The 27,002-nt window shown below is 43.2% G+C and overlaps 1 protein-coding gene across 2 annotated transcripts in view; it reads left to right on the forward strand.

Moving 5' to 3' along the window:
- LOC121582745 (collagen alpha-1(XXVII) chain A-like) overlaps window positions 1-27,002 on the forward strand; it is a 388,342-nt gene that overhangs the window by 187,806 nt on the left and 173,534 nt on the right. For both annotated transcript variants that reach the window (XM_041898821.2, XM_041898822.2), the window contains exons 21-28: window positions 1,097-1,150; window positions 3,641-3,685; window positions 7,579-7,632; window positions 7,946-7,990; window positions 8,125-8,178; window positions 21,582-21,635; window positions 25,446-25,499; window positions 26,316-26,369. In XM_041898821.2, coding sequence (XP_041754755.1) covers window positions 1,097-1,150; window positions 3,641-3,685; window positions 7,579-7,632; window positions 7,946-7,990; window positions 8,125-8,178; window positions 21,582-21,635; window positions 25,446-25,499; window positions 26,316-26,369 — 414 coding nt within the window. The remainder of the gene's footprint in view (window positions 1-1,096; window positions 1,151-3,640; window positions 3,686-7,578; window positions 7,633-7,945; window positions 7,991-8,124; window positions 8,179-21,581; window positions 21,636-25,445; window positions 25,500-26,315; window positions 26,370-27,002) is intronic.

A 27,002-nucleotide genomic window follows, 5' to 3' on the forward strand; every position in this document is an offset into this window, starting at 1 on the left:
TAGTATTACAAGACAAAAAACAAAACGGAGGACACTAGTGTTTTTGCAAACATTACTGTAGTATCTACTACATAGATTTGTTGTGGATAATACTGTAGTATTTTACAGTATATTATGAAATGCTATAGTAAGTACTACACATGATTGAGGGATACTACAGTTAAACAATAAGGCCAGAGGAGGTGTGGTGTATGGCCAATATACCATGGCTAAGGGCTGTTCTTATACATGATGCAAAGCTGAGTGCTTGGACACAGTCCTTAGCCATAGTACGGTATATAGGCAATATAAATCAAATCCCAGAAGTTCCTTATTGCTATTATAAACTGGTTACCAACATAATTAGAGGAAACAAGTAATGTTGCATCATACCCGTGGTCTATTGTCTGATATACCACGTCTTTCAGCCAGTCAGCATCCAGGACACAAACTACCTGGTTTATAATGTGTATTCTACAGTATACTACAGTTATCTACAGTTTACTACAGAATTCTATTTTATTTGATGTAATTTTAAATGACTAAAACCAAATCGAAACTGTCAAGAAATTATAATGGACCTACATTTATACAGTTTATTGACTGTGTCCAGCTCGCTAACAATCACCGAAATTAAAGCTTGACAGTCAGGGAATATGGAAAATTCAAAAAACTATGGATAGAGGACTATATTTTGCAAATGTTTACGGCGAGGAAATATAACACATTTTCAGTGCGGCCCTCCGGACCTCATTGAAGACCAAATGAGGCCCCCAGGGCAAAATGATTTTGACACCCCTGTTCTATAGTAAGAACTACACGATCGAGGGATACTACAGTGTGTAGTATATTATTCTACAGTATACTACAATATTCAATAGTAAGTACTACACATGATCGAGGGATACTACAGTGTGGAGTATGGTATCTACAGTATGCTACAGTTTACTACAGAATTCTATAGAATTCTCAAGTAAGTACTATAGTATTCTATAGTAAACTGTAGTATTCTTTCATGTGGGGAGACACAGTAGGTGATGAGCATGAAGAAAGTGCTTGCTTTTGGTTATGATACTGCACATTCTGCCTTTGTAAAATATTTTTTAATGTCCTGCAGGGAAAGCCAGGAGTGAGGGGTTTACCTGGTCCTAGAGGGGTGCCTGGGCTAGAGGTACAGTGTGATAAGATACAGCAGCTTGTTTTATGTCAGGGGTGGGCAACCCCAGTCCATGAGTTCTACTGTCCCACTGGTTTTTATTGCTCCTTGTGGTTTTAGTGGCCCTGTTGCTGATTGGCTGGGGTCATGTTCAGTAGTCACAAAACGTTTTAAAACGCTGTGCAAAGGAAAACAAAAATTATGGTTTCTTAATGGACAAGTTCAGGTAGTCCCTACCTGTTCAGTCAGTTTTATTACATTTACATTTTACATTTTAGTCATTTAGCAGACGCTCTCATCCAGAGCGATTTACAGTTAGTGAGTGCATACATTATTTATTTTAATTTTTTCATACTGACCCCCCGTGGGAATCGAACCCACAACCCTGGCGTTGCAAACACCATGCTCTACCAACTGAGCTACATCCCTGCCGGCCATTCCCTCCCCTAACCTGGACGACGCTGGGCCAATTGTGCGCCGCCCAATTGGTCTCCCGGTTTGGTGTTGTACTCACGCAATGGGAGAAAACTTTTTAAAACGGAACAGGGAGGTTTCAACTAGAAATTGTCCATTAAGAATGCATTAATATATATATATATATATATATATATATATATATATATATATATATATATATATATATATATTCCAAAGCCTTTTGCTACTTTTTTTGCCACCAGGACTGGAGCTGTGCACCACTGCTCCTGAAAGAAGAGAAGAACCTATATATACAGTGGGGAAAACAAGTATTTGATACACTGCCGATTTTGCAGGTTTTCCTACTCACAAAGCATGTAGAGGTCTGTAATTTTTATCATAGGTACACTTCAACTGTGAGAGACGGAATCTACAACAAAAATCCAGAAAATCACATTGTATGATTTTTAAGTAATTAATTTGCATTTTATTGCATGACATAAGTATTTGATACATCAGAAAAGCAGAACTTAATATTTGGTACAGAAACCTTTGTTTGCAATTACAGAGATCATACGTTTCCTGTAGGTCTTGACCAGGTTTGCACACACTGCAGCAGGGATTTTGGCCCACTCCTCCATACAGACCTTCTCCAGATCCTTCAGGTTTCGGGGCTGTTGCTGGGCAATACGGACTTTCAGCTCCCTCCAAAGATTTTCTATTGGGTTCAGGTCTGGAGACTGGCTAGGCCACTCCAGGACCTTGAGATGCTTCTTACGGAGCCACTCCTTAGTTGCCCTGGCTGTGTGTTTCGGGTCGTTGTCATGCTGGAAGACCCAGCCACGACCCATCTTCAATGCTCTTACTGAGGGAAGGAGGTTGTTGGCCAAGATCTCGCGATACATGGCCCCATCCATCCTCCCCTCAGGACGACTGCCCTTACTGAGGGCAGTCGTCCTGTCCCCTTTACAGAAAAGCATCCCCAAAGAATGATGTTTCCACTTCCATGCTTCACGGTTGGGATGGTGTTCTTGGGGTTGTACTCATCTTTCTTCTTCCTCCAAACACGGCGAGTGGAGTTTAGACCAAAAAGCTATATTTTTGTCTCATCAGACCACATGACCTTCTCCCATTCCTCCTCTGGATCATCCAGATGGTCATTGGCAAACTTCAGACGGGCCTGGACATGCGCTGGCTTGAGCAGGGGGACCTTGCGTGCGCTGCAGGATTTTAATCAATGACGGCGTAGTGTGTTACTAATGGTTTTCTTTGAGACTGTGGTCCCAGCTCTATTCAGGTCATTGACCAGGTCCTGCCGTGTAGTTCTGGGCTGATCCCTCACCTACCTCATGATCATTGATTGCCCACGAGGTGAGATCTTGCATGGAGCCCCAGACCGAGGGTGATTGACCGTCATCTTGAACTTCTTCCATTTTCTAATAATTGCGCCAACAGTTGTTGCCTTCTCACCAAGCTGCTTGCCTATTATCCTGTAGCCCATCCCAGCCTTGTGCAGGTCTACAATTTTATCCCTGATGTCCTTACACAGCTCTCTGGTCTTGGCCATTGTGGAGAGGTTGGAGTCTGTTTGATTGAATGTGTGGACAGGTGTCTTATATACAGGTAACGAGTTCAAACAGGTGCAGTTAATACAGGTAATGAGTGGAGAACAGGAGGGCTTCTTTAAAAAAAACTAACAGGTCTGTGAGAGCCGGAATTCTTACTGGTTGATAGGTGATCAAATACTTATGTCATGCAATAAAATGCAAATTAATTACTTAAAAATCATACAATGTGATTTTCTGGATTTTTGTTTTAGATTCCGTCTCTCACAGTTGAAGTGTACCTATGATAAAAAGTACAGACCTCTACATGCTTTGTAAGTAGGAAAACCTGCAAAATCGGCAGTGTATGAAATACTTGTTCTCCCCACTGTATGTAATGCACTACTTTCCACCAAGACCATATGGGCTCTGGTCAAAAGTAGTGCACTATGTAGAGAATAATGTGCCATTTGGGATGCAGCCACAGTAACTGTGTTTCATTTAAATAAAAGATCAATGCTAATAACATGATCACTGTTTTCAGGGAGATGAGGGCCCACTTGGACCACTGGGGCCAACAGGACTGGAGGTGAGTGGTGATTGGATGAAGACGGGAAGGGGGAAGTGAGGATAGCAGATAGCAGACTGCCTGTTTTTATTTTACCTGAGCTCTTTATCTCAGCACAGCCCTTCTGGCTCCTGTAACTCACACTCACTTCTCACTACGCTATGGAATAATGATGTGCGCATGTACGTGCCCATGTGTGTATGTATGTGTGTGCATCAGGGTTGGGGTCAATTCCATTTAAATTCCAGTCAATTCAGGAAGTACACTGAAATTCCAATTCTCTTCAATGCTTTTCAATTAGGAAAATGTGGAATTGGAATTGGGTTTACTTACTGAATTGAATTGAAATGGAATTCATCCCAACCCTGCTATGCATTTGTAAATATACATGTGTGTGTTTGTAAGTTTGTATGTCGCTCTGGATAAGAGCATCTGCTAAATGACGTAAATGTAATGTAAATGTTTGTGTTATTGATGAAGTTAGCACTCTCTCTAAGTGCATCGTGATGTTATTGTACTCGTCTTTTATGCTGAGTCTCTGAGCACTGATGCTGTGCAGACCATCTTCACTCTGGGTTTTTAACTTTGTGCTACACAGAATTTGCTCCGCAGAAGTAGGGTAATATAAACCTAAACCCACTCGCATACTCTGCAGTCCTACAGGCTAATTCACATTCAGCTGAAAAGCCTGTAGTTTAGAGAACAACGGAACACTGGCTTCATGTCAGCAGCTCTGTAGCGTCTGCTCAGTTATGTATCAGAGAGGAGCTGACACATGGAACCAGGTTTGAGCTGTGTAGACTGAGTTGAAACCATGTGGAACTGACTTTGGACTCCAGTGGAACTGAGATCAGACTCAATGATTAGGTGATTAGCTGAATCAGGTGTGTTAGTGCTCAACTGAACCAAAAGCCTGCACACCTGTAGCTCTTAAAGGTTATGACCACCGCAGTGTAGGTTGGTTGACCAGGTTACATGTTTCTGATACTCAAGGTAGCCTAACAGGTAAGAGCATTGGGCAAGTAACCGTAGGGTCGCTGGTTGGAATCCCCAAGCCGACAAGGTGACAAAATCTATCAATGTGCCCTTGAGCAAGGCACTTAACCCTAATTGCTCCTGTAAGTCACTCTGTATAAGAGCTTCTGCTAAATGACTAAAATGTAAAATGACCACAAGGTGGTGATAACTGCGATGTCCATTGCCCTGTTTTAAGATAAACTCAAATTAATCAAATCATTTTTGTATTATTATTAATGTGCACAGGTATAAACGGTACAGTGAATATCAATATCAATCAAGAATCAAATGCCAAATTCGAAGTCCAAAAAAACAATATAAATATAAATATAAAAAAAGTAATAAAAACTAGTTAAGAGAAATGTACACAATAGAATATACAGTAATGTGTTAAAGTAGTAAAGTGAGAAGTGACTTGGTATAACAGCTTAAATTAATAGTACTAATAAAAAGTAACAGCTTCAGGTTTCTGAGATACAAAACTAACTTGTTTCTGAAACACAAGTAAACAATGAATTTGATGGTTTAATGTGGTCTAATTTTAGACATGACATGTTGCCATGTTTCCCTCTTTAAACCACAGTGCATGGTCAATGCATGGTCTATCTTCTTCCTTTCCCTTCCTTTCCATCTGTGTTCTCTCTCTTGCCTATTAGGCCCCTTTTTGTCTGTCTGTCTGTCTCTCTCTCTCTTTCTCTCAGGGGAAGGGGTGTTTGTCTCGTCCACTGCCTCTGAGTGATCTCTGGCAAGGTGCCACAGTGCTTTGCTCCTGAGCTTCACTCAACCATCTGTCTGCTTTCCTCATTACTCTCTGGTTCTCTCTCTCTCTCTCTCTCTCTCTCTCTCTCTCTCTCTCTCTCTCTCTCTCTCTCTCTCTCTCTCTCTCTCTCTCTCTCTCTCTCTCTCTCTCAAAAATTACTAAACATCACTTATGGTTACTGAACACTTGTAGAATCTTGTCTGAACATTTCAACCAGCGCAACTAGTCCCACAATGAGAGCAAGACCAGCGGACTGACTGCTTCTATGAGAGCAGATAGACTGATCATGTCTTGAATCAGTTTCAACATAGATCCCTTGTACTGAGATATTTCTATAGTAGACCTAACTCATTTTTCACCTTATTTAGACAGTTGGAAACAGAAGGGAAGAATAGTAGGAAGGGGGACGCAGGGATTGAACCCTGGTTTCCAGTGGGGTGTAGTATACAGTGCATTTGAAAAGTATGCAGACTTTTTACAAATGTTGTTAAGTTACTGCCTTATTCTAAAATGGATTAAATGTTTGTTTTTTTCCCTCATCATTCAACACACAATACCCCATAATGAGAAAGCAAAAACAGGTTTTTAGAAATGTTTGCAAATGTATTAAAAATTTAAAACTGAAATACAACATTTACATAAGTATTCAGACCCTTTACTCAGTACTTTGTCTTCTTGGGTATGACGGTACAAGCTTGGCACATCTGTATTTGGGGAGTTTCTCCCATTCTTCTCTGCAGAGCCTCTCAAGCTCTGTCAGGTTGGATGGGGAGCGTTGCTGCACAGCTATTTTCAGGTCTCTCCAGAGATGTTAGATCGGGTTCAAGTCCAGGCTCTGGCTGAGCCACTCAAGGACATTCAGAGACTTGTCCCGAAGCCACTCCTGTGTTGTCTTGGCTGTGTGCTTAGGGTCGTTGTCCTGTTGGAAGGTGAACTTTCGCCCCAGTCTGAGGTCCTGAGCGCTCGGTAGAAGGTTTTCATCAAGGATCTCTCTGTACTTTGCTCCATTCATCTTTCCCTCAATCCTAGTCTCCCAGTCCCTGCTGCTGAAAAACATCCCCACAGCATGATGCTGCCACCACCATGCTTCACCGTAGGGATGGTGCCAGGTTTCATCCAGATGTGCCGCTTGAAATTCAGGTCAAAGAGTTCAATCTTGGTTTCATCAGACCAGATAATATTGTTTCTCATGGTCTGAGTCCTTTAAGTGCCATTTGGCAAACTCCAAGCGGGCTGTCATGTGCCTTTTGCTGAGGAGTAGCTTCTGTCTGGCCACTCTACCATTAAGGCCTGCTTGGTGGAGTGCTGCAGAGATGGTTGTCCTTTTGGAAGGTTCTCCCATCTCCACAGAGGAACTCTGGAGCTCTGTCAGAGTGACTATTGGGTTCATGGTCACCTCCCTGACCAAGGCCCTTCTCCCCCGATTGCTCAGTTTGGCCGGGCTGCCTGCTCTAGGAAGAGTCTTGGTGGTTCCAAACTTTTTCCATTAAAGAATGATGGAGGCCACTGTGTTCTTGGGGACCTTCAATGCTGCAGACATTTTTTGGTACCCTTCCCCAGATCTGTGCCTCGACACAATCCTGTCTCAGAGCTCTACGGTCAATTCCTTCAACCTTATGGTTTGGTGTTTGCTCTGACATGCACTGTCAACTGTGGGACCTTATATAGACAGGTGTGTTCCAATCAATTGAATTTACCACAGATGGACTCCAATCAAGTTGTAGAAACATCTCAAGGATGATCAATGGAAACAGGATGCACCTGAGCTCAATTTCGAGTCTCATAGCACAGGGTCTGAATACTTATGTAAATAAGGTATTTCTGTTTTTTATTTGTAATACATTTGCAAAAGTTTCTAAAAACCTGTTTTTGCTTTGTCATTATGGGGTATTGTGTGTAGATTGATGAGGAACATTTTTGAATTTAAATCCATTATAGAATAAGGCTGTAACGTAACAAAATGTGGAAAAAGTCAATGGGTCTGAATACTTTCCAAATGCACTGTATGTGACCAGCTGGGAGTGTTACCACTATACCACAGGCTCTGCACATTGAGTGGTATTCTTTGTTGTCATACAGTAGATGACTGGTACATTAGCGCAATGAGGTTCAACGGTGGGCTGTGTGTTTTGTTCAGGGTAGAGTCGGCAGGAAGGGTTTACCTGGGAAGATCGGAACGGATGGAGTGAAGGTGAGGACTTGAACACAGCTGTAAATTACCTCAAATCCTTGACCTTTTCAGACATTGAGGGTAACATTTTACTCTTCTAATCGCACCCAGAGAGCAGAAACTACGTACATGAGAATTTGCCGATTATTTATGCTGTTATAAATTTAGAAGAGTAAAATGTTGCCTTTTATATCTTTCTCCAGTAATTATTACATTAAATATGAAATATGGAATATAAAATACATTCTACTGTTCAGTGTGCTTGCTATCGATTTTGAGTATTCGTCCCTATAGGTACAGTAAAAAATAAGTAATGTGCTATTTGTTCTCTTAGGGAGAGCTTGGTATCACCGGGAAGGTTGGAGGCATGGGTGAAAGGGTAAGGGAGTTTTTGCAACAACTAGGGTTATGGCCACTTTGTTGTTTTATTATTATTATTATTATTATTATTATTATTAATATTATTATTATTTAGTTAACTCCCTTTCTGGCTCTTTTTGTGTTGTTTCACAGGGCCTGGTTGGCTTTATTGGGCCTGTTGGAGAGACTGGATTGGCAGGAGAGAAGGTGAGACACCCCCATCTCATCTGTTATTGGGTGTTTATTTTGGGTGTACGTGTGTGTGCCTGCGTGCATGCGTGTGCCTGCCTGCATAGGTGTGTATGTGATCACCATGGTGTATTTGAGTGTCTGAGATCCATTATCTGACCATTATCTGATTGTCCTGTATGTGTGTGCGCTGTAAACAGAAAAATTGATTCAACGTACAATTGTAAGGCAACCAGCTTCAATAGGATTGTGAGTTTGCTCAACTTTTGTTGATCAAAGGTTGAGAAAACTCACAATCCTATGAAAGGCTTGGCTGACATCATGAAAATGATGCGCGCGCACCGACGTGGCTGTAATGATTCTGAATGGTCAGATAGCTAGCAACAATGACAAGAAGCTGCCATGTGGGGAATCATAGGTGGCTCGTTTCAGCTAGTTTTATCTTGTTCTTGATACCATATCTTGTTTTGAGGGATTTTGACTAATGTCATGTCTATGCTAATATGGCTAAAATTTGCTAGCTAGCAAACCAACAACTGTGCTCATTGTGCAAATGTATGTATGTTTTCAATAAACATTTGGAGACTAATTATAGTTTACATGTTGTCAACAATCTAAGCCAACCCTTCTATTTCACCCCATAGTTGCGCACACATCAGTGTTGTTGTTAAACAACCAACCTGTCTATTGCAGCTGGTTACCTTACAATTATACGTTGAATCAACCTCAATACCATTGTGTTGAGCAAACACAATCCTATTGCATCTGGCTGCCTACTAGTGATGTTACCTTTGATACAGGAGCTCCGAGGCATGCGTCGAAGTCGCTAAGGAGTTTACTTTGAAGCAGTGTACCGATGCTTGTATCACTTTATCAGAAGCACGTGATCGATTTCGAAGTGTAGTTTTGTCTAACAACCACCTGATTGGTTTGGTTTTGGTAGAAGACAAAAAGGCTATCCTGCGCACACACTACGGCGTGTGTGCCATTATCTATAATAATTTGGCTGTTCTAAATTATTTTGACTAACATGTGCCACTAGTGTACACTGTGTTGATCAAAGCCTCGCGTAATGAACCTATTTTCGACACAATTGGCTGGAAATGCTCAATGCTTCAGCAAGCTTAGTTTCCCCATCACTATAGCTCACAAGTGTATGTTGATTCAAACCTCAATGCTGGCTTGCAAAGTTATGTGTAAGTCCTATTTGAGACTACCTAAATCATATAAACTGGAACAGTCATCTCAGTAACGGGTGCAAAAACTCCAACGACTAACAGATTGGATTAGTTTTGATTATTTATTTTGTATTGATATTGAACAAAAATATAAACGCAACATGCAGCAATTTCAGTTACAGTTACAGTTCATATAAGGAAATCAGTCAATTGAAATACATTCATTAGGCCCTAATATATGGATTTCACATGACTGGGAATACAGATATGCATACAGTGGGGGAAAAAAGTATTTAGTCAGCCACCAATTGTGCAAGTTCTCCCACTTAAAAAGATGAGAGAGGCCTGTAAAAAAAATCCAGAGAATCACATTGTAGGATTTTTAATGAATTTATTTGCAAATTATGGTGGAAAATAAGTATTTGGTCAATAACAAAAGTTTCTCAATACTTTGTTATATACCCTTTGTTGGCAATGACACAGGTCAAACGTTTTCTGTAAGTCTTCACAAGGTTTTCACACACTGTTTGCTGGTATTTTGGCCCATTCCTCCATGCAGATCTCCTCTAGAGCAGTGATGTTTTGGGGCTGTCGCTGGGCAACACGGACTTTCAACTCCCTCCAAAGATTTTCTATGGGGTTGAGATCTGGAGACTGGCTAGGCCACTCCAGGACCTTGAAATGCTTCTTACGAAGCCACTCCTTCGTTGCCCGGGCAGTGTGTTTGGGATCATTGTCATGCTGAAAGACCCAGCCACGTTTCATCTTCAATGCCCTGCCTGATCAAAGGAGGTTTTCACTCAAAATCTCACGATACATGGCCCCATTCATTCTTTCATTTACACGGATCAGTCGTCCTGGTCCCTTTGCAGAAAAACAGCCCCAAAGCATGATGTTTCCACCCCCATGCTTCACAGTAGGTATGGTGTTCTTTGGATGCATCTCAGCATTCTTTGTCCTCCAAACACTGAATCCAAGATGGCGTAGTAGTGCAGTCCTGTTTTTGTCATCTGTCTGTAAATAGCCTGTAAATACCCTGGTTTTTTTGTGTATTTTTCGTACATATTTCCCTATCAGACTTTTCATCCTTCTACAAAATATATTTTCCTGCAACCCGCCTCACTCAATGTGGAACGGATTCTATTATTGACTTACCTTTATCTAGAATCTCCAGTTGAAACTAGCTAGCCAGCTAACTAGCTACTTGCTATTAGCCACAGTTAGCGGTATTTCACGCAGAACATTGGATTTTCTGCCGGAATAATTTAATCACTGGACATTAATCACCGGATCGCAACTAGCTAGCCGCAACCGAATGGATGTTGCTGTTTGGCTAATCACCACTGCCCCGATGCAAGCACCAGTTAGCCTAGAGCCAGGCCCATATCCCGGCTATCTACCTCTCGGTCTACCGGACGGGACCACCTAGTGTTGACACAGAGCCCCGCCAATCCTACACAACTGGTCTGCCGACGAAATTGTCTGATGTGGTTACAACAGGCTTCCCGTTACGACGTCGACCACGAAGATTCCATCTGCTAGCCCCGGCCCGCTAGCACACGCTAGCCATGGCCTCTTGCTCGCTAGTGCTTTAGCAGCCCCCGAACTACCTCCGAACTATCCTATTGCTGTTCACCGGACCTTATGATAACTCAGCTATACAGCTGATGCCTGCTGGACTGTTCCTTTTTACGGTACCGCATCCTGTTTATGTTTAGCCTCAGTCCAAACTGTGTCATCATTACCAGCTGTTGTCTTAGCTCTCTCAAATTACACCTGTGATTGCTTTATGCCTCTCTCCCATGTCAATATGGTTTGCTTATTGCTGTTTCGGGTTATTTCTAATTGTACTATTTCACTGTAGAACCCCCAGCCCAGCTAAACCTGCCTTAGATAGCTCCTTTGTCCCACCCCCCATACACGTGGAGACCGACTCAATCGGTTCCTGCATTGATGCTATCTCTTTCATTGTTACCCAACGCTTAGGTTTACCTCCACTTTACTCATATCCTTCCATATCCTTGTCTGTACATAATGCCCTGAATCTTTTCTACAACGCCCGGAAATCTGCCCCCTTTATTCTATGTACCCAACGCACCACAAGACCAATTCTTAAAGCCTTTAGCCGTATCCTTATTCTAGTCCTCCTCTGTTCCTCTGGTGATGTAGAGGCTAACCCAGGCCCTGCAGCCCTCAATATCACTCCTACTCCCCAGGCGCTATCATTTGTTGACTTCTGTAATCGCAAAAGCCTTGGTTTCTTGCATGTTAATATCAGAAGTCTACTTCCTAAGTTTGAGTTATTCACTGTGTTAGCACACTCCGCCAACCCTGTTGTTTTAGCAGTGTCTGAATCCTGGCTTAGGAAGGCCACCAAAATTTCTGAAATGTCCATCCCCAACTATAACATTTTCCGTCTAGATAGAACTGCCAAAGGGGGTGGAGTTGCAATCTACTGTAGAAATAGCCTGCAGAGCTCTATCATACTATCCAGGTCTGTGCCCAAACAGTTTGAGCTTCTACTTCTAAAAATCCACCTTTCCAGAAATAAGTCTCTCACTGTTGCCGCTTGCTACAGACCCCCCTCAGCCCCCAGCTGTGCCCTGGACACCATATGTGAATTGATTGCCCCCCATTTATCCTCAGAGTTCGTACTGCTTGGTGACCTAAATTGGGATATGCTTAACACCCCGGCCATCCTACAATCCAAACTAGATGCCCTCAATCTCACACAAATTATCAACGAACCTACCAGGTACAACCCTAAATCCGTAAACATGGGTACCCTCATAGATATCATCCTGACTAACTTACCCTCTAAATACATCTCCGCTGTCTTCAACCAGGATCTCAGCGATCACTGCCTTATTGCCTGCGTCCGTAACTGGTCCGCGGTCAAACGACCACCCCTCATCACTGTCAAACGCTCCCTAAAACACTTTAGCGAGCAGGCCTTCCTAATTGACCTGGCCCAGGTATCCTGGATGGATATAGATCTCATTCAGTCAGTAGAGGATGCCTGGTTGATCTTTAAAAGTAATTTCCTCTCAATCTTAAATAAACACGCCCCATTCAAAAAATACAGAACTAAGAACAGATATAGCCCCTGGTTCTCCTCAGACTTGACTGCCCTTGACCAGCACAAAAACATCCTGTGGCGTACTGCATTAGCATCAAATAGCCCCCGCGATATGCAACTTTTCAGGGAAGTTAGAAACCAATATACACAAGCAGTCAGGAAAGCAAAGGCTAACTTTTTCAAACAGAAATTTGCATCCTGTAGCACTAACTCCAAAAAGTTTTGGGACACTGTACAGTCCATGGAGAATAAGAGCACTTCCTCCCAGCTGCCCACTGCACTGAGGCTAGGAAACACTATCACCACCGATAAATCTACAATAATCGAGAATTTCAACAAGCATTTTGCTACGGCTGCCATGCTTTCCACCTGGCTACCACTACCCCGGCCACCAACTCTGCACCCTCCGCTGCAACTTGCCCATGCCCCCCGCTTCTCCTACACACAAATTCAGACAGCTGATGTTCTGAAAGAGCTGCAAAACCTGGACCCCTACAAATCAGATGGGCTAGACAATCTGGACCCTTTCTTTCTAAAACTAGCCGCCGAAATTGTCGCAACCCTTATTACTAGCCTGTTCAACCTCTCTTTCGTAACGTCTGAGATCCCCAGAGATTGGAAAGCTGCCGCGGTCATCCCCCTCTTCAAAGGGGGTGACACTCTAGATCCAAACTGTTACAGACCTATATCCATCCTGCCCTGCCTTTCGAAAGTATTTGAAAGCCAAGTTAACAAACAGATCACCGACCATTTCGAATCCCACCGTACCTTCTCCGCTATGCAATCCGGTTTCCGAGCTGGTCATGGGTGCACTTCAGCCACGCTCAAGGTCCTAAACGATATTATAACCGCGATCGATAATAGACAGTACTGTGCAGCCGTCTTCATCGACCTGGCCAAGGCTTTCGACTCTGTCAACCACCGCATTCTTATTGGCAGACTAAATAGCCTTGGTTTCTCAAATGACTGCCTCGCCTGGTTCACCAACTACTTCTCAGATAGAGTTCAATATGTCAAATCGGAGGGCCTGTTGTCTGGACCTATGGCAGTCTCTATGGGGGTGCCACAGGGTTCAATTATTGGGCCGACTCTTTTCGATGTGTATATCAATGATGTCGCTCTTGCTGCTGGTGACTCTCAGATCCACCTCTACGCAGACGACACCATTTTGTATACATCTGGCCCTTCATTGGACACTGTGTTTACAAACCTCCAAACGAGCTTCAATGCCATACAACACTCCTTCAGTAGCCTCCAACTGCTCTTAAACACTAGTAAAACTAAATGCATGCTCTTCAATCGAACGCTGCTGGCACCCGCCCACCCGACTAGAATCACTACTCTCGACGGGTCTGACCTAGAGTATGTGGACAACTACAAATACCTAGGTGTCTGGTTAGACTGTAAACTCTCCTTCCAGACTCACATTAAGAATCTCCAATCCAAAGTTAAATCTAGAATCGGCTTCCTATTTCGCAACAAAGCCTCCTTCACTCATGCTGCCAAACATGCCCTCGTAAAACTGACTATCCTACCGATCCTTGACTTCGGCGATGTCATTTACAAAATAGCCTCCAACACTCTACTCAGCAAATTGGATGTAGTCTATCACAGTGCCATCCGTTTTGTCTCCAAAGCCCCATATACTACCTACCACTGTGACCTGTATGCTCTTGTTGGCTGGTCCTCACTACATGTTCGTCGTCAAACGTCCAGGCCATCTATAAATCACTGCTAGGCAAATCCCTGCCTTATCTTAGCTCATTGGTCACCATAGCAGCACCCACCCGTAGTCTGCGCTCCAGCAGGTATATCTCACTGGTCATCCCCAAAGCCAACACCTCCTTTGGCCGCCATTCCTTCCAGTTCTCTGCTGCCAATGACTGGAACGAATTGCAAAAATCTCTGAAGCTGGAGACTCTTATCTCCCTCACTAACTTTAAGCATCAGTTGTCAGAGCACCTTACCGATCACTGCACTTGTACACAGCCCATCTGAAATTAGCCCACCCAACTACCTCATCCCTATATTGTTATTTATTTTGCTCTTTTGCACCCCAGTATCTCTATTTGCACATAATCTCTTGCACATCTAGCATTCCGGTGTTAATACTAATTGTAATTATTTTGCACTATAGCCTATTTATTGCCTTACCTCCATAACTTGCTACATTTGCACACACTGTATATATATTTCCTGTTGTATTTTTTTTTTTACATTATGTGTTTTTTAACCCATATGTAACTCTGTGTTGTTGTTTTTATCGCACTGCTTTGCTTTATCTTGGCCAGGTCGCAGTTGTAAATGAGAACTTGTTCTCAACTGGCTTACCGGTTGAGTTTTTTCCAAAAAGTTCTATTTTGGTTTCATCTGACCATATGACATTCTCCCAATCCTCTTCTGGATCATCCAAATGCACTCTAGCAAACTTCAGACGGGCCTGGACATGTACTGGCTTAAGCAGGGGGACACATCTCGCACTGCAGGATTTGAGTCCCTGGCGGCGTAGTGTGTTACTGATGGTAGGCTTTGTTACTTTGGTCCCAGCTCTCTGCAGGTCATTCACTAGGTCCCCCCGTGTGGTTCTCAGATTTTTGCTCACCGTTCTTGTGATCATTTTGACCCCACAGGGTGAGATCTTGCGTGGAGCCCCAGATCGAGGGAGATTATCAGTGGTCTTGTATGTCTTCCATTTCCTAATAATTGCTCCCACAGTTGATTTCTTCAAACCAAGCTGCTTACCTATTGCAGATTCAGTCTTCCCAGCCTGGTGCAGCTCTACAATGTTGTTTCTGGTGTCCTTTGACAGCTCTTTGGTCTTGGCCATATTGGAGTTTGGAGTGTGACTGTTTGAGGTTGTGGACAGGTGTCTTTTATACTGATAACAAGTTCAAACAGGTGCCATTAATACAGGTAACGAGTGGATGACAGAGGAGCCTCTTAAAGAAGAAGTTACAGGTCTGTGAGAGCCAGAAATCTTGCTTGTTTGTAGGTGACCAAATACTTATTTTCCACCATAATTTGCAAATAAATTCATAAAAAATCCTACAATGTGATTTTCTGGATTTTTTTCTTCTCAATTTCTCTGTCATAGTTGACGTGTACCTATGATGAAAATTACAGGCCTCTCTCATCTTTTTAAGTGGGAGAACTTGCACAATTGGTGGCTGACTAAATACTTTTTTCCCCCACTGTATGTTGGTCACAGATACAGTACCTTAAAAAAGGTAGGGGTGTGGATCAGAAAACCATTCAGTATCTGTTGTGAACACGTCCTTCGCATAGAATTGATCAGGCTGTTGATTGTGGCCTGTGGAATGTTGTCCCACTCCTCTTCAATGGCTGTGTGAAGTTGCAGGATATTAGCAGGAACTGGAACACGCTGTCGTACATGTCGATCCAGAGCAACCAAAACATGCTCATTGGGTGAGTATGCAGGCCATGGAAGAACTGGGACATATTCAGCTTTCAAGAATTGTGTACAGATCTTTGTGACATTAGGTAGTGCATTATCATGCTGAATCAAATCAAATCAAATCAAATTTTATTGGTCACATGCGCCGAATACAACAGGTGCAGACATTACAGTGAAATGCTTACTTACAGCCCTTAACCAACAGAGCATTTATTTTTAACAAAAAAAGTAAAAATAAAACAACAACAAAAAAAGTGTTGAGAAAAAAAGAGCATAAGTAAAATAAAATAACAGTAGGGAGGCTATATATACAGGGGGTACCGGTGCAGAGTCAATGTGTGGGGGCACTGGCTAGTTGAGATAGTTGAAGTAATATGTACATGTGGGTAGAGTTAAAGTGACTATGCATAAATAATTAACAGAGTAGCAGCAGCGTAAAAAGATGGGGTGGAGGGGCAGTGCAAATAGTCCGGGTAGCCATGATTAGCTGTTCAGGAGTCTTATGGCTTGGGGGTAGAAGCTGTTGAGAAGTCTTTTGGACCTAGACTTGGCACTCCGGTACCGCTTGCCGTGCGGTAGCAGGGAGAACAGTCTATGACTAGGGTGGCTGGAGTCTTTGACAATTTTGAGGGCCTTCCTCTGACACCGCCTGGTATAGAGGTCCTGGATGGCAGGAAGCTTGGCCCCAGTGATGTACTGGGCCGTACGCACTACCCTCTGTAGTGCCTTGCGGTCGGAGGCCAAGCAGTTGCCATACCAGGCGGTGATACAACCAGTCAGGATGCTCTCGATGGTGCAGCTGTATAATTTTTTGAGGATCTGAGGACCCATGCCAAATCTTTTCAGTCTCCTGAGGGGGAATAGGCTTTGTCATGCCCTCTTCACGACTGTCTTTTTGTGTTTGGACCATGATAGTTTGTTGGTGATGTGGACACCAAGGAACTTGAAGCTCTCAACCTGTTCCACTACAGCCCCGTCGATGAGAATGGGGGCATGCTCAGTCCTCTTTTTTTCCAGTAGTCCACAATCATCTCCTTTGTCTTGGTCACGTTGAGGGGAGAGGTTGTTGTCCTGGCACCACACGGCCAGGTCTCTGACCTCCTCCCTATAGGCTGTCTCATCGTTGTCGGTGATCAGGCCTACCACTGTTGTGTCGTCGGCAAACTTAATGATGGTGTTGGAGTCGTGCCTGGCCATGCAGTCATGGGTGAACAGAGAGTACAGGAGGGGACTGAGCACGCACCCCTGAGGGGCCCCCGTGTTGAGGATCAGTGTGGCAGATGTGTTGTTACCTACCCTTACCACCTGGGGGCGGCCCGTCAGGAAGTCCAGGATCCAGTTGCAGAGGGAGGTGTTTAGTCCCAGGATCCTTAGCTTAGTGATGAGCTTAGAGGGCACTATGGTGTTGAATGCTGAGCTGTAGTCAATGAAGAGCATTCTCACGTAGGTGTTCCTCTTGTCCAGGTGGGAAAGGGCAGTGTGGAGTGCAATAGAGATTGCATCATCTGTGGATCTGTTGGGGCGGTATGCAAATTGGAGTGGGTCTAGGGTTTCTGGGATAATGCTGTTGATGTGAGCCATGACCAGCCTTTCAAAGCACTTCATGGCTACAGACGTCAGTGCTACGGGTCGGTAGTCATTTAGGCAGGTTATCTTAGAGTCCTTGGGCACGGGGACTATGGTGGTCTGCTTGAAACATGTTGGTATTACAGACTCAGTCAGGGATATGTTGAAAATGTCAGTGAAGACACTTGCCAGTTGGTCAGCACATGCTCGGAGTACACGTCCTGGTAATCCGTCTGGCCCTGCGGCCTTGTGAATGTTGACCTGCTTAAAAGTCTTACTCACATCGGCTACGGAGAGCGTGATCACATAGTCATCCGGAACAGCTGGTGCTCTCATGCATGCTTCAGTGTTGCTTGCCTCGAAGCGAGCATAGAAGTGGTTTAGCTCGTCTGGTATGCTTGTGTCACTGGGCAGCTCGCGGCTGTGCTTCCCTTTGTAGTCTGTAATAGTTTTCAAGCCCTGCCACATCCGTTGAGCGTCAGAGCCAGTGTAGTACGATTCAATCTTAGCCCTGTATTGACTCTTTGCCTGTTTGATGGTTCGTCGGAGGGCATAGCGGGATTTCTTATAAGCGTCCGGGTTAGAGTCCCGTTCCTTGAAAGCGGCAGCTCTACCCTTTAGCTCAGTGCGGATGTTTCCTGTAATCCATGGCTTCTGGTTGGGGTATGTACGTACGGTCACTGTGGGGACGACATCATCGATGCACTTATTGATGAAGCCAGTGACTGATGTGGTGTACTCCTCAATGCTGTCTGAAGAATCCCGGAACATGTTCCAGTCTTTGCTAGCAAAACAGTCCTGTAGCTTAGCATCTGCGTCATCTGACGACTTTTTTATTAACCGAGTCACTGGTGCTTCCTGCTTTAGTTTTTGCTTGTAAGCAGGAATCAGGAGGATAGAGTTATGGTCAGATTTGCCAAATGGAGGGCGAGGGAGAGCTTTGTATGCGTCTCTGTGTGTGGAGTAAAGGTGGTCTAGAGTTTTTTTTCCTCTGGTTGCACATTTAACATGCTGGTAGAAATTAGGTAGAACGGATTTAAGTTTCCCTGCATTAAAGTCCCCGGCCACTAGGAGCGCTGCATCTGGATGAGCGTTTTCCTGTTGATTTATGGCCTTGTACAACTCATTCAGTGCAATCTTAATGCCAGCATTGGTTTGTGGTGGTAAATAGACAGCTATGAAAAATATAGATGAAAACTCTCTTGGTAAATAGTGTGGTCTACAGCTTATCATAAGATACTCTACCTCAGGCGAGCAAAACCTCGAGACTTCCTTAGTATTTGATTTTGTGCACCAGCTGTTGTTTACAAATATACACAGACCGCCACCCCTTGTCTTACCGGAGTCAGCCGTTCTATCCTGCCGATGTAGCGTATAGCCTGCTAGCTGTATGTTATCATTGTCGTCGTTCAGCCAAGACTCGGTTAAACATAGGATATTACAGTTTTTAATGTCCCGTTGGTACGATAACCGTAATCTTATGTCATCCAATTTGTTATCCAATGATTGAAGATTGGCTAATAGGATTGATGGAAGAGGCAGTTTACTCGCTCGCCGTCGGATCCTTACAAGGCACCCCGATCTACGTCCACGATATCTCCGTCTCTTCCTCACGCGAATGACGGGGATTTGGGCCTTGTCGGGTGTCTGTATGATATCCTTCGCGGCAGCCTCGTTGAAGAAAAAATCTTCGTCCAATACGAGGTGAGTAATCGCTGTCCTGATATCCAGAAGCTCTTTTTGGTTATAAGAGACGATGGCAGAAACATTATGTACAAAATAAATTACAAATAACGCGGAAAAACACACATAATAGTACAAATGGTTAGAGGGCTGTAAAACGGCAGCCATCTTCTCCAGCTGATGAATGGCACAGCAATGGGACTCAGGATCTCGTCACGGTATCTCTGTTCATTCAACTTGCCATCGATAAAATGCTATTTTATTCATTGTCCGTAGCTTATACCTGCCCGTACCATAACTCCACCGCCACCATGGGGCACAATGTTCAAAACAAATTCTCTAAAATGACGTTGGAGGGCCTTATGGTAGAGAAATCAACATTACATTCTCTGGCAACAGCTCTGGTGGACATTCCTGCAGTCAGCATGCCAATTGCATGATCCCTCAAAAGTTGAGACATCTGTGGCATTGTGTTGTGTGACAAAACTGCACATTTTAGAGTGGCCTTTTATTGTCCCCAGCACAAGGTGCACCTGTGTACTGATCATGCTGTTTAATCAGCTTCTTGATATGCCATTATCTTGCATTATCTTGGCAAAGGAGAAATGCTCACTAACAGGGATGTAAACACATTTGTGCACAAAACTAGAGAGAAATACACTTTCTGTGTGTATGGAACATTTCTTGGATCTTTTATTTCAGCTCATGAAACATGGGACCAACACTTTACATGTTGCGTTGATATTGTTGTTCAGTGTATGTTTGTGTAGCATATGATTAATCAACCAATCAATGTACGGTACATGCAAAAACACAGGTATTGAAACAAATAATTCTGATAATCAACCTACAATAGAGCATCTTGGGAAATATGAGAATAATGGGCGTGGTTTTGAGCAAACATACATTTGTCATTTTGCTCAACAAGCTTGTTCAAATTCAGCTCACTTTGAACAAAGTTGTTGAGTGAACAAACTTTCGCACTTTAGCTCAATTTTTTGTCCTTCTGAAGTCCACACAACTCACAACTCACAGAATAAGGCTGATTAAGCAATGGTTAAGTGGGCTTTTTTTACAGTGAAGGCAAACATGAATTTGTACTTTGACTCAACTAGTTTTTATACATTCAGCTCACTGTGAGCAAAGTTTGTTGAATAAACAAACATTCACACATTAGCTACATTTCTTGTCTTTACGCTAACGCTGATAAAGCAATTGATTAAGTTGGATTTTTTACAGTGTATTTGTATTTTGCCAAGGCAGCAGCTACTCTTCCTGGGGTCCAGCAAAATTAAGGCAGTTCATACAATGTTAAAAACATTGCAATATATTCACAGATTTCACAACACACTGTGTGCCCTCAGGCCCCTACTCCACCACTACCACATATCTACAGTACAAAATCCATGAGTACGTGTGTGTATAGTGCGTATGTTATCGTGTGTGTGTATGCATGTGTCTGTGCCTATGTTTGTGTTACTTCACAGTCCCGCTGTTCCAAAAGGTGTTTTTTTATCTGATATTTTAATCTAATTTGACTACTTACATAATTTACTTGATGTGGAATAGAGTTCCATGTAGTCATGGCTCTATGTAGTACTGTGCGCCTCCCATAGTCTGTTCTGGACTTGGGTAATGTGAAGAGATCTCTGGTGGCATGTCTTGTGGGGTATGCATGGGTGTCCGAGCTGTGAGACCAGTAGTTCAAACAGACAGCTCGGTGCATTCAACATGTCCATACCTCTCATAAATACAAGTAATGATGAAGTCAATCTCTCCTCCACTTTGAGCCAGGAGAGATTGACATGCATAATATTAATATTAACTCTCTGTGTACATCCAAGGGCCAGCCGTGCTGCCCTGTTCTGAGCCAATTGCAATTTTCCAAAGTCCTTTTTTGTGGCACCTGACCACACGTCCAGGTGTGACAAAACTAGGACCTGTAGGACCTGCCTTGTTGATAGTGCTGTTAAGAATGTAGAGCAACGCTTTATTATGGACATACCTCTCCCCATCTTAGCTGCTGTTGTATCAATATGTTTTGACCATGACAGTTTAGTCCAGGGTTACTCCAAGCAGTTTAGTCACCTCAGCTTGCTCAATTTCCACATTATTTATTACAATATTTAGTTGAGGTTTAGGATTTAGTGAATGATTTGTCCCAAATGCAATGCTTTTAGTTTCATAAATATTTAGGACTAACTTATTCCTTGCCACCCACTCTGAAATTAACTGCAACTCTTTATTAAGTGTTGCAGTCATTTCAGTCGCTGTAGTAGCTGACATGTATAGTATTGAGTCATCCGCATACATAGACACTCTGGCTTTACTCAAAGCCAGTGGCATGTCATTAGTAAAGATTGAAAAAAAGTAATGGGCCTAGACAGCTGCCCTGGGGAATTCCTGATTCTACCTGGATTATGTTGGAGAGGCTTCCATTAAAGAACACCCTCTGTGTAAGAGTAAGTGACCTAAAGTGTATGATTGTGTGTGTTTCTAGGGGGATCGAGGGGAGATGGGCCTGCCTGGACCTCCTGGAGAAAAGGGATCAACGGTAAGATAGAGATATGATGCTTGTGAGGAGCCAGATCATTTTGAGAGTCCAAGTGAGGGGGTACGAGGAGTGTGGCCCTCATAAAAGTGAAGTTGAAAGTCAATCCTCTAAGATTAAGATGTTTATATAAATCCCATGGGAATAGATTGTCCTATTGAGACCATACATGTACGTACGCACACACACACACACGCACACACACACACACTCACACACACACACACACACACACACACACACACACACACACACACACACACACACACACACACACAATGTGTGTAAATGTCTAGCTGACACAGTAACCTGGCCAGTTCAGAACTGCCATTATTGATGATCTCACATGAGTCGATCTCACATAACCATGTTACACACACAAACACACTGTAACAGAAAACTGTAATTTATACGGATATTTGGGGTATTATCAACAGTAAAATACTCTGAAACGTTTTACTGTAGCATACTGTAAATGAATGTGCATCGTGGGAAAATGTTGTGGTTGGGGAAAGAATTTGCTGTATTTCGAATGGTACTGTAATTCCACCCCATAGAATACAGTACCGTACCATATCTTTGGAACACTAAAAACCTTTTGACCAATAGTGAATGCAACATATTTTTAGGCGTGCCTTGTAAGAGACTATATCTGTTGCACCCGTGAGTGAGAATGCTGTATGAATTTATCTCCTATGTGGTTATAATGCCCCATCAATTTAAAATGTATAGGGGACAGATTGGACTGGCAGCAAGTCTTAAACATTAAATGGTTGAGCATTTTGCCATGTCCTTTTGGTCTGTTTTGCCCTGAAGTCACTGCCTTGTTTGGAAGCTTTTGTTAAGGCATCTAGAAGTGGAAGTGACCTAAAACACCAAATATTCATTAATATGCTGTAATGTGTAAACGCTTAGCAGCTAACCTGCTCACACAAATCCCTTGTAATTACAGTAAAATACCGTGAAATACAAACCCCTCCCCTCAATGAATCTAATCCATTCTGTTTACGGTAGCATTTATTTTCTTATAGTATAATACAGTCAGTTTTACGGTATTGTAGTGTGTGTGTCATTACAAAGTACTTGCTTTGATGCCATATTTATATTACAGTAGACGTACTGAAATCAGAGTATACACACTGTAACCTTGTACCAGGCTCAATTGCTACTGCATAGAGCCTGGTAACATTGTGCTTCAAAGTGGAACTTACATTTAAATTTACATTTAAGTCATTTAGCAGACGCTCTTATCCAGAGCGACTTACAGTTAGTGAGTGCATACATTCTTTTTTATACAATTTGAAAGGGGTGTGGTTAAAATTGAGGGAGCGAGCCTGCTACAGTTGTATTAGATGGGTATTTGAAAAATGGCGAAAATCGGCAATCAAAATAAATGCTCTATCACATTGACCATAGTTTTTTGGGGAAGCACAATTGATTCGGAGTTCGGGCATATTACGTTTAAATGTGAAAACTATTTGTAAGATGTGTACTTTCAGATTTTCCAAATGTCCTTGTTTAAATCACTTGCGATGCTCGTGCTTTGAAGTCCACAATGTAGGGGGGAGGTTCTAAGGGTTATGCTAGATGGTGATAGACTGAGAGGTCAGCCAATTAAAACCAGCGGTTGTTTCGTCCACTCCTGGCGTAGGCTTTCAGTCAAGTTCCATTCTGAGGCGCTGTGAGACCAAACGGTTCAACAGAGAGAGAGCCGGTTGGTGGACAACATTACACAGCATGTGGGATTTGGTGTGTACCTTACAAACAGCCCAAAAAATCTATCCCCTCCTGTATGTAGGTGGCAGAGTAGAGGCTCAACCTAATCTAAAAACAACACAGCTGACAAGGACCACTGCTCTCCTCCTCAGGAGCAGAAAAGGAAAAGGAACGTTTATTTGAAATGTTTAAGTCATCGTAGATATTCTACATGGCCAAAAGTATGTGGACACCCCTTCAAATTAGTGAATTTGGCTATATAAAATCGAGCACACAGCCATGCAATCTCCATACACAAACATTGGCAGTAGAATAGTCCGTACTGAAGAGCTCAGTGACTTTCAAAGTGGCACCGTCATAGGATGCGACCTTTCCAACAAGTCAGTTCGTCAAATTTCTGCCCTGCTAGAGCTGCCCCGGTCAACTGTAAGTGCTGTTATTGTGAATTGGCAGGCCACACAAGTTCACAGAACGGGACCACTGAGTGCTGAAGCGCGTCTGTCCTTGGTTGCAACACTCACTACCGAGTTCCAAACTGCCTCTGGAAGCAACGTCAGCACAAGAACTGTTCGTCGGGAGCTTCATAAAATGGGTTTCCATAACCGAGCAGCTGCACACAAGCCTAAGATCACCATGCGCAATGCCAAGCGTCGGCTGGAGTGATGTAAAGCTCGCCGCCATTGGACTCTGGAGCAGTGGAAACGTGTTCTCTGGAGTGATTAATCACGCATCACCATCTGGCAGTCCGACGGACGAATCTGGGTTTGGCGAATGCCAGGAGAACACTACCTGCCCCAATGCATAGTGCCAACTGTAAAGTTTGGTGGAGGAGGAATAATGGTCTGGGGCTGTTTTTCATGGTTCGGGCTAGGCCCCTTAGTCCAGTGAAGGGAAACCTTAATGCTACAGCATACAATGACATTCTAGATTATTCTATGCTTCCAACTTTGTGGAAACAGTTTGGGGATGGCCCTTTCCTGTTTCATGACAATGCCCCCGTGCACAAAGTGAAGTCCATACAGAAATTGTTTGTCAAGATCAAAGAACTTGACTGGCCTGCACAGAGCCCTGACCTCAACCCCATTGCAAACCTTTGGGATTAATTGGAACGCCGACTGCGAGCCAGGCCTAATCGCCCAACATCAGTGCCGACCTCACTAATGCTCTTGTGGCTGAATGCAAGCAAGTCCCTGCAGCAACTCCATGCCCATGATTTTGTAATGAGATGTTCGACGAGCAGGCGTCCACATACCTTTGGTCATGTAGTGTCAGAGCGACTGCTAAATGACTAAAATGTGGATACAATTTAAGACACTTATTAACATTTTGTTTGGTCTTCTTTCACTTTTTACAACTTTATTTCATTCCCATACCTGTTTCAGACATGCTTGAAAGGTTTCAAGACAGGAAAGACAGACAGACGGTTTAAAGTCCTTTCCTACATACTGTATCCCTGTCAGTCCTTAAAGAGAGAGTCCTTACAAGGTTATGATGGTTCATGGGAAGTGAAATTGTGCCTGACTTTATATGGTATGATATAATGTATGACCGGTCTGAGTGGATAATATGAATGGAAGTCAGCCATCATTCATGTTGAAACAGTTTCCTGGTTACCTGCTGATTTGTGGCCAAAGGGAATCCTCTGGGGCCTGAGAGAAGAGGTCTGACTCACTCATGAGTATGAGGACTCTCTGTCAGCTGCACTAAAGCCTCTCTGCGTCTCTCTCTCTCTCTCATTTATTTGTCACATGCGCCAAATACAACAGTTTTACTATCTTTCTGATCTTATTCTGATAGCTCGTATTAAGAATGGGTGATATGTTATACTGTAACTACAGTGTTACAGTCTGCTATTGTTCTTAAACAGCAGTGTCCTATAATAATAATATGCCATTTAGCAGACGCTTTTATCCAAAGCGACTTACAGTCATGTGCGCATACATTTTTACGTATGGGTGGTCCCGGGGATCGAACCCACTACCCTGGCGTTACAAGCGCCATGCTCTACCAATTGAGCTACAGAGGACCACACCTCTGCTGTCATCATGTTGTTGAGTAGGTTATTAATCACTCACTGTGTCGTTGCTCTCTATACAGGGTCACCCAGGGACACTAGGTGAAAGTGGGCCATCTGGTGAACCTGGAAGAACAGTAAGTCACCATCCATTCATTCACTCACTCACTCACTCACTCACTCACTCACTCACTCACTCACTCACTCACTCACTCACTCACTCACTCACTCACTCACTCACTCACTCACTGACTCACTCACTCACTCACTCACTCACTCAATATATTGAATTAGCTATGGCTTACTTCACATAATGTTAGCTCTAGGCTAAGGTTTGCAGGGATGGGCTGTGTCATGAGATCTAATGTTAAACATTTATGTTTGATCCATTATGATCACAAATATAATAGAATAGAATATGACATTACCTTATGTCTTTAATGACATTTGACCCTGTTTGTTACAGTAGCTACTACCTAGCAAGAGCTGTAACATGCTACAGCAACTCTACAGCAAGTCTACAACCTGTGTTGTTGAAGGGTTCTGAGGCTTATAGGACTTGGCTTCCCGCTGCTGGATTTCCCTCCTGTCAGTCAAAACTCCAACACCTCCAACCAATTAGACGTACCCCCGACCCTGTGATGTGTTTTGCCCTGGCCTTGTGCTGCCTCGCTGGGCTCATACAGTGCAGGGGTCCAGGGGCGATCTCTGGAGGAGGCGGGGAGCCGCAGAGGCACTTAAACAAACATAAACACAGGGCCTCAGAGGAGCAAGATTCCTGAGCCAGCTCTTTAATTGGGCCTACTGACATCTAACAACAAACCCCCGAGTGTGTTCCTGAGGTCAGACTGCACCCCCAGGGTGGGCAAAAAGGGGCTCTGCGGTTATTCTTAACCTTTGTTTTATCTCTACCTCTCTCTTTCTCTCCCTCCTCCCTTCCTTTTGTTTTACAGGGCCCTTCTGGATCTCGTGGGCCAATTGGTACCAGAGGACCCAAAGGCAGACGGGTAAGAGATGGAATATTTCCTCACTTATGTTTCACACTCTTGCCCTTTTAGTGACTGTTTAGAGAAGTAGCTACAGATGCAGGATCTTAATTTGATCACCCTGTTGCAGGATAACTTTCCTGCAATGCAGGACATTTTAAATGTATAGTATATTTAAGGTTTAAAAAAGCTTCTGAATTTTGTAATTTCCACTTAGAAATTTCAGTCTTCATTTCCCTTATGAAAAATGTATCATATCAACCCCTACAAAAATGTCCATTAATTATAACCCACATAATAATTCACATTTCCTGTTGCTGCAGGATTGTTTTCCTGCTGTAGCAAACTGTCTCAAATTAAGATACTACGTCTGTACAGTATGTGTGAGTGTTTAAGTGAGAGAAAGCTTACAGTGTGTGAGGTGCAACTCTTCAGCCTTTGGAGTAGGTGAGATGCTTACAGTTTGTCTAGTCTAGTCAGTCCATCTCAATTCACAAACCTGTGCGTATGTGAGCGTGTGTGCTTGCATGCATTTGTGCAAGTTAATGCACATGTGTGTATGGATTTACACTACCGGTCAAAAGATTTAGAACACATACTCATTCAAGGGATTTTCTTTATTTTACTACATAATTCCATATGTCTTATTTCATA

The sequence above is a fragment of the Coregonus clupeaformis genome, chromosome 15, assembly GCF_020615455.1.
Source record: "Coregonus clupeaformis isolate EN_2021a chromosome 15, ASM2061545v1, whole genome shotgun sequence".
NCBI lineage: Eukaryota > Metazoa > Chordata > Actinopteri > Salmoniformes > Salmonidae > Coregonus > Coregonus clupeaformis.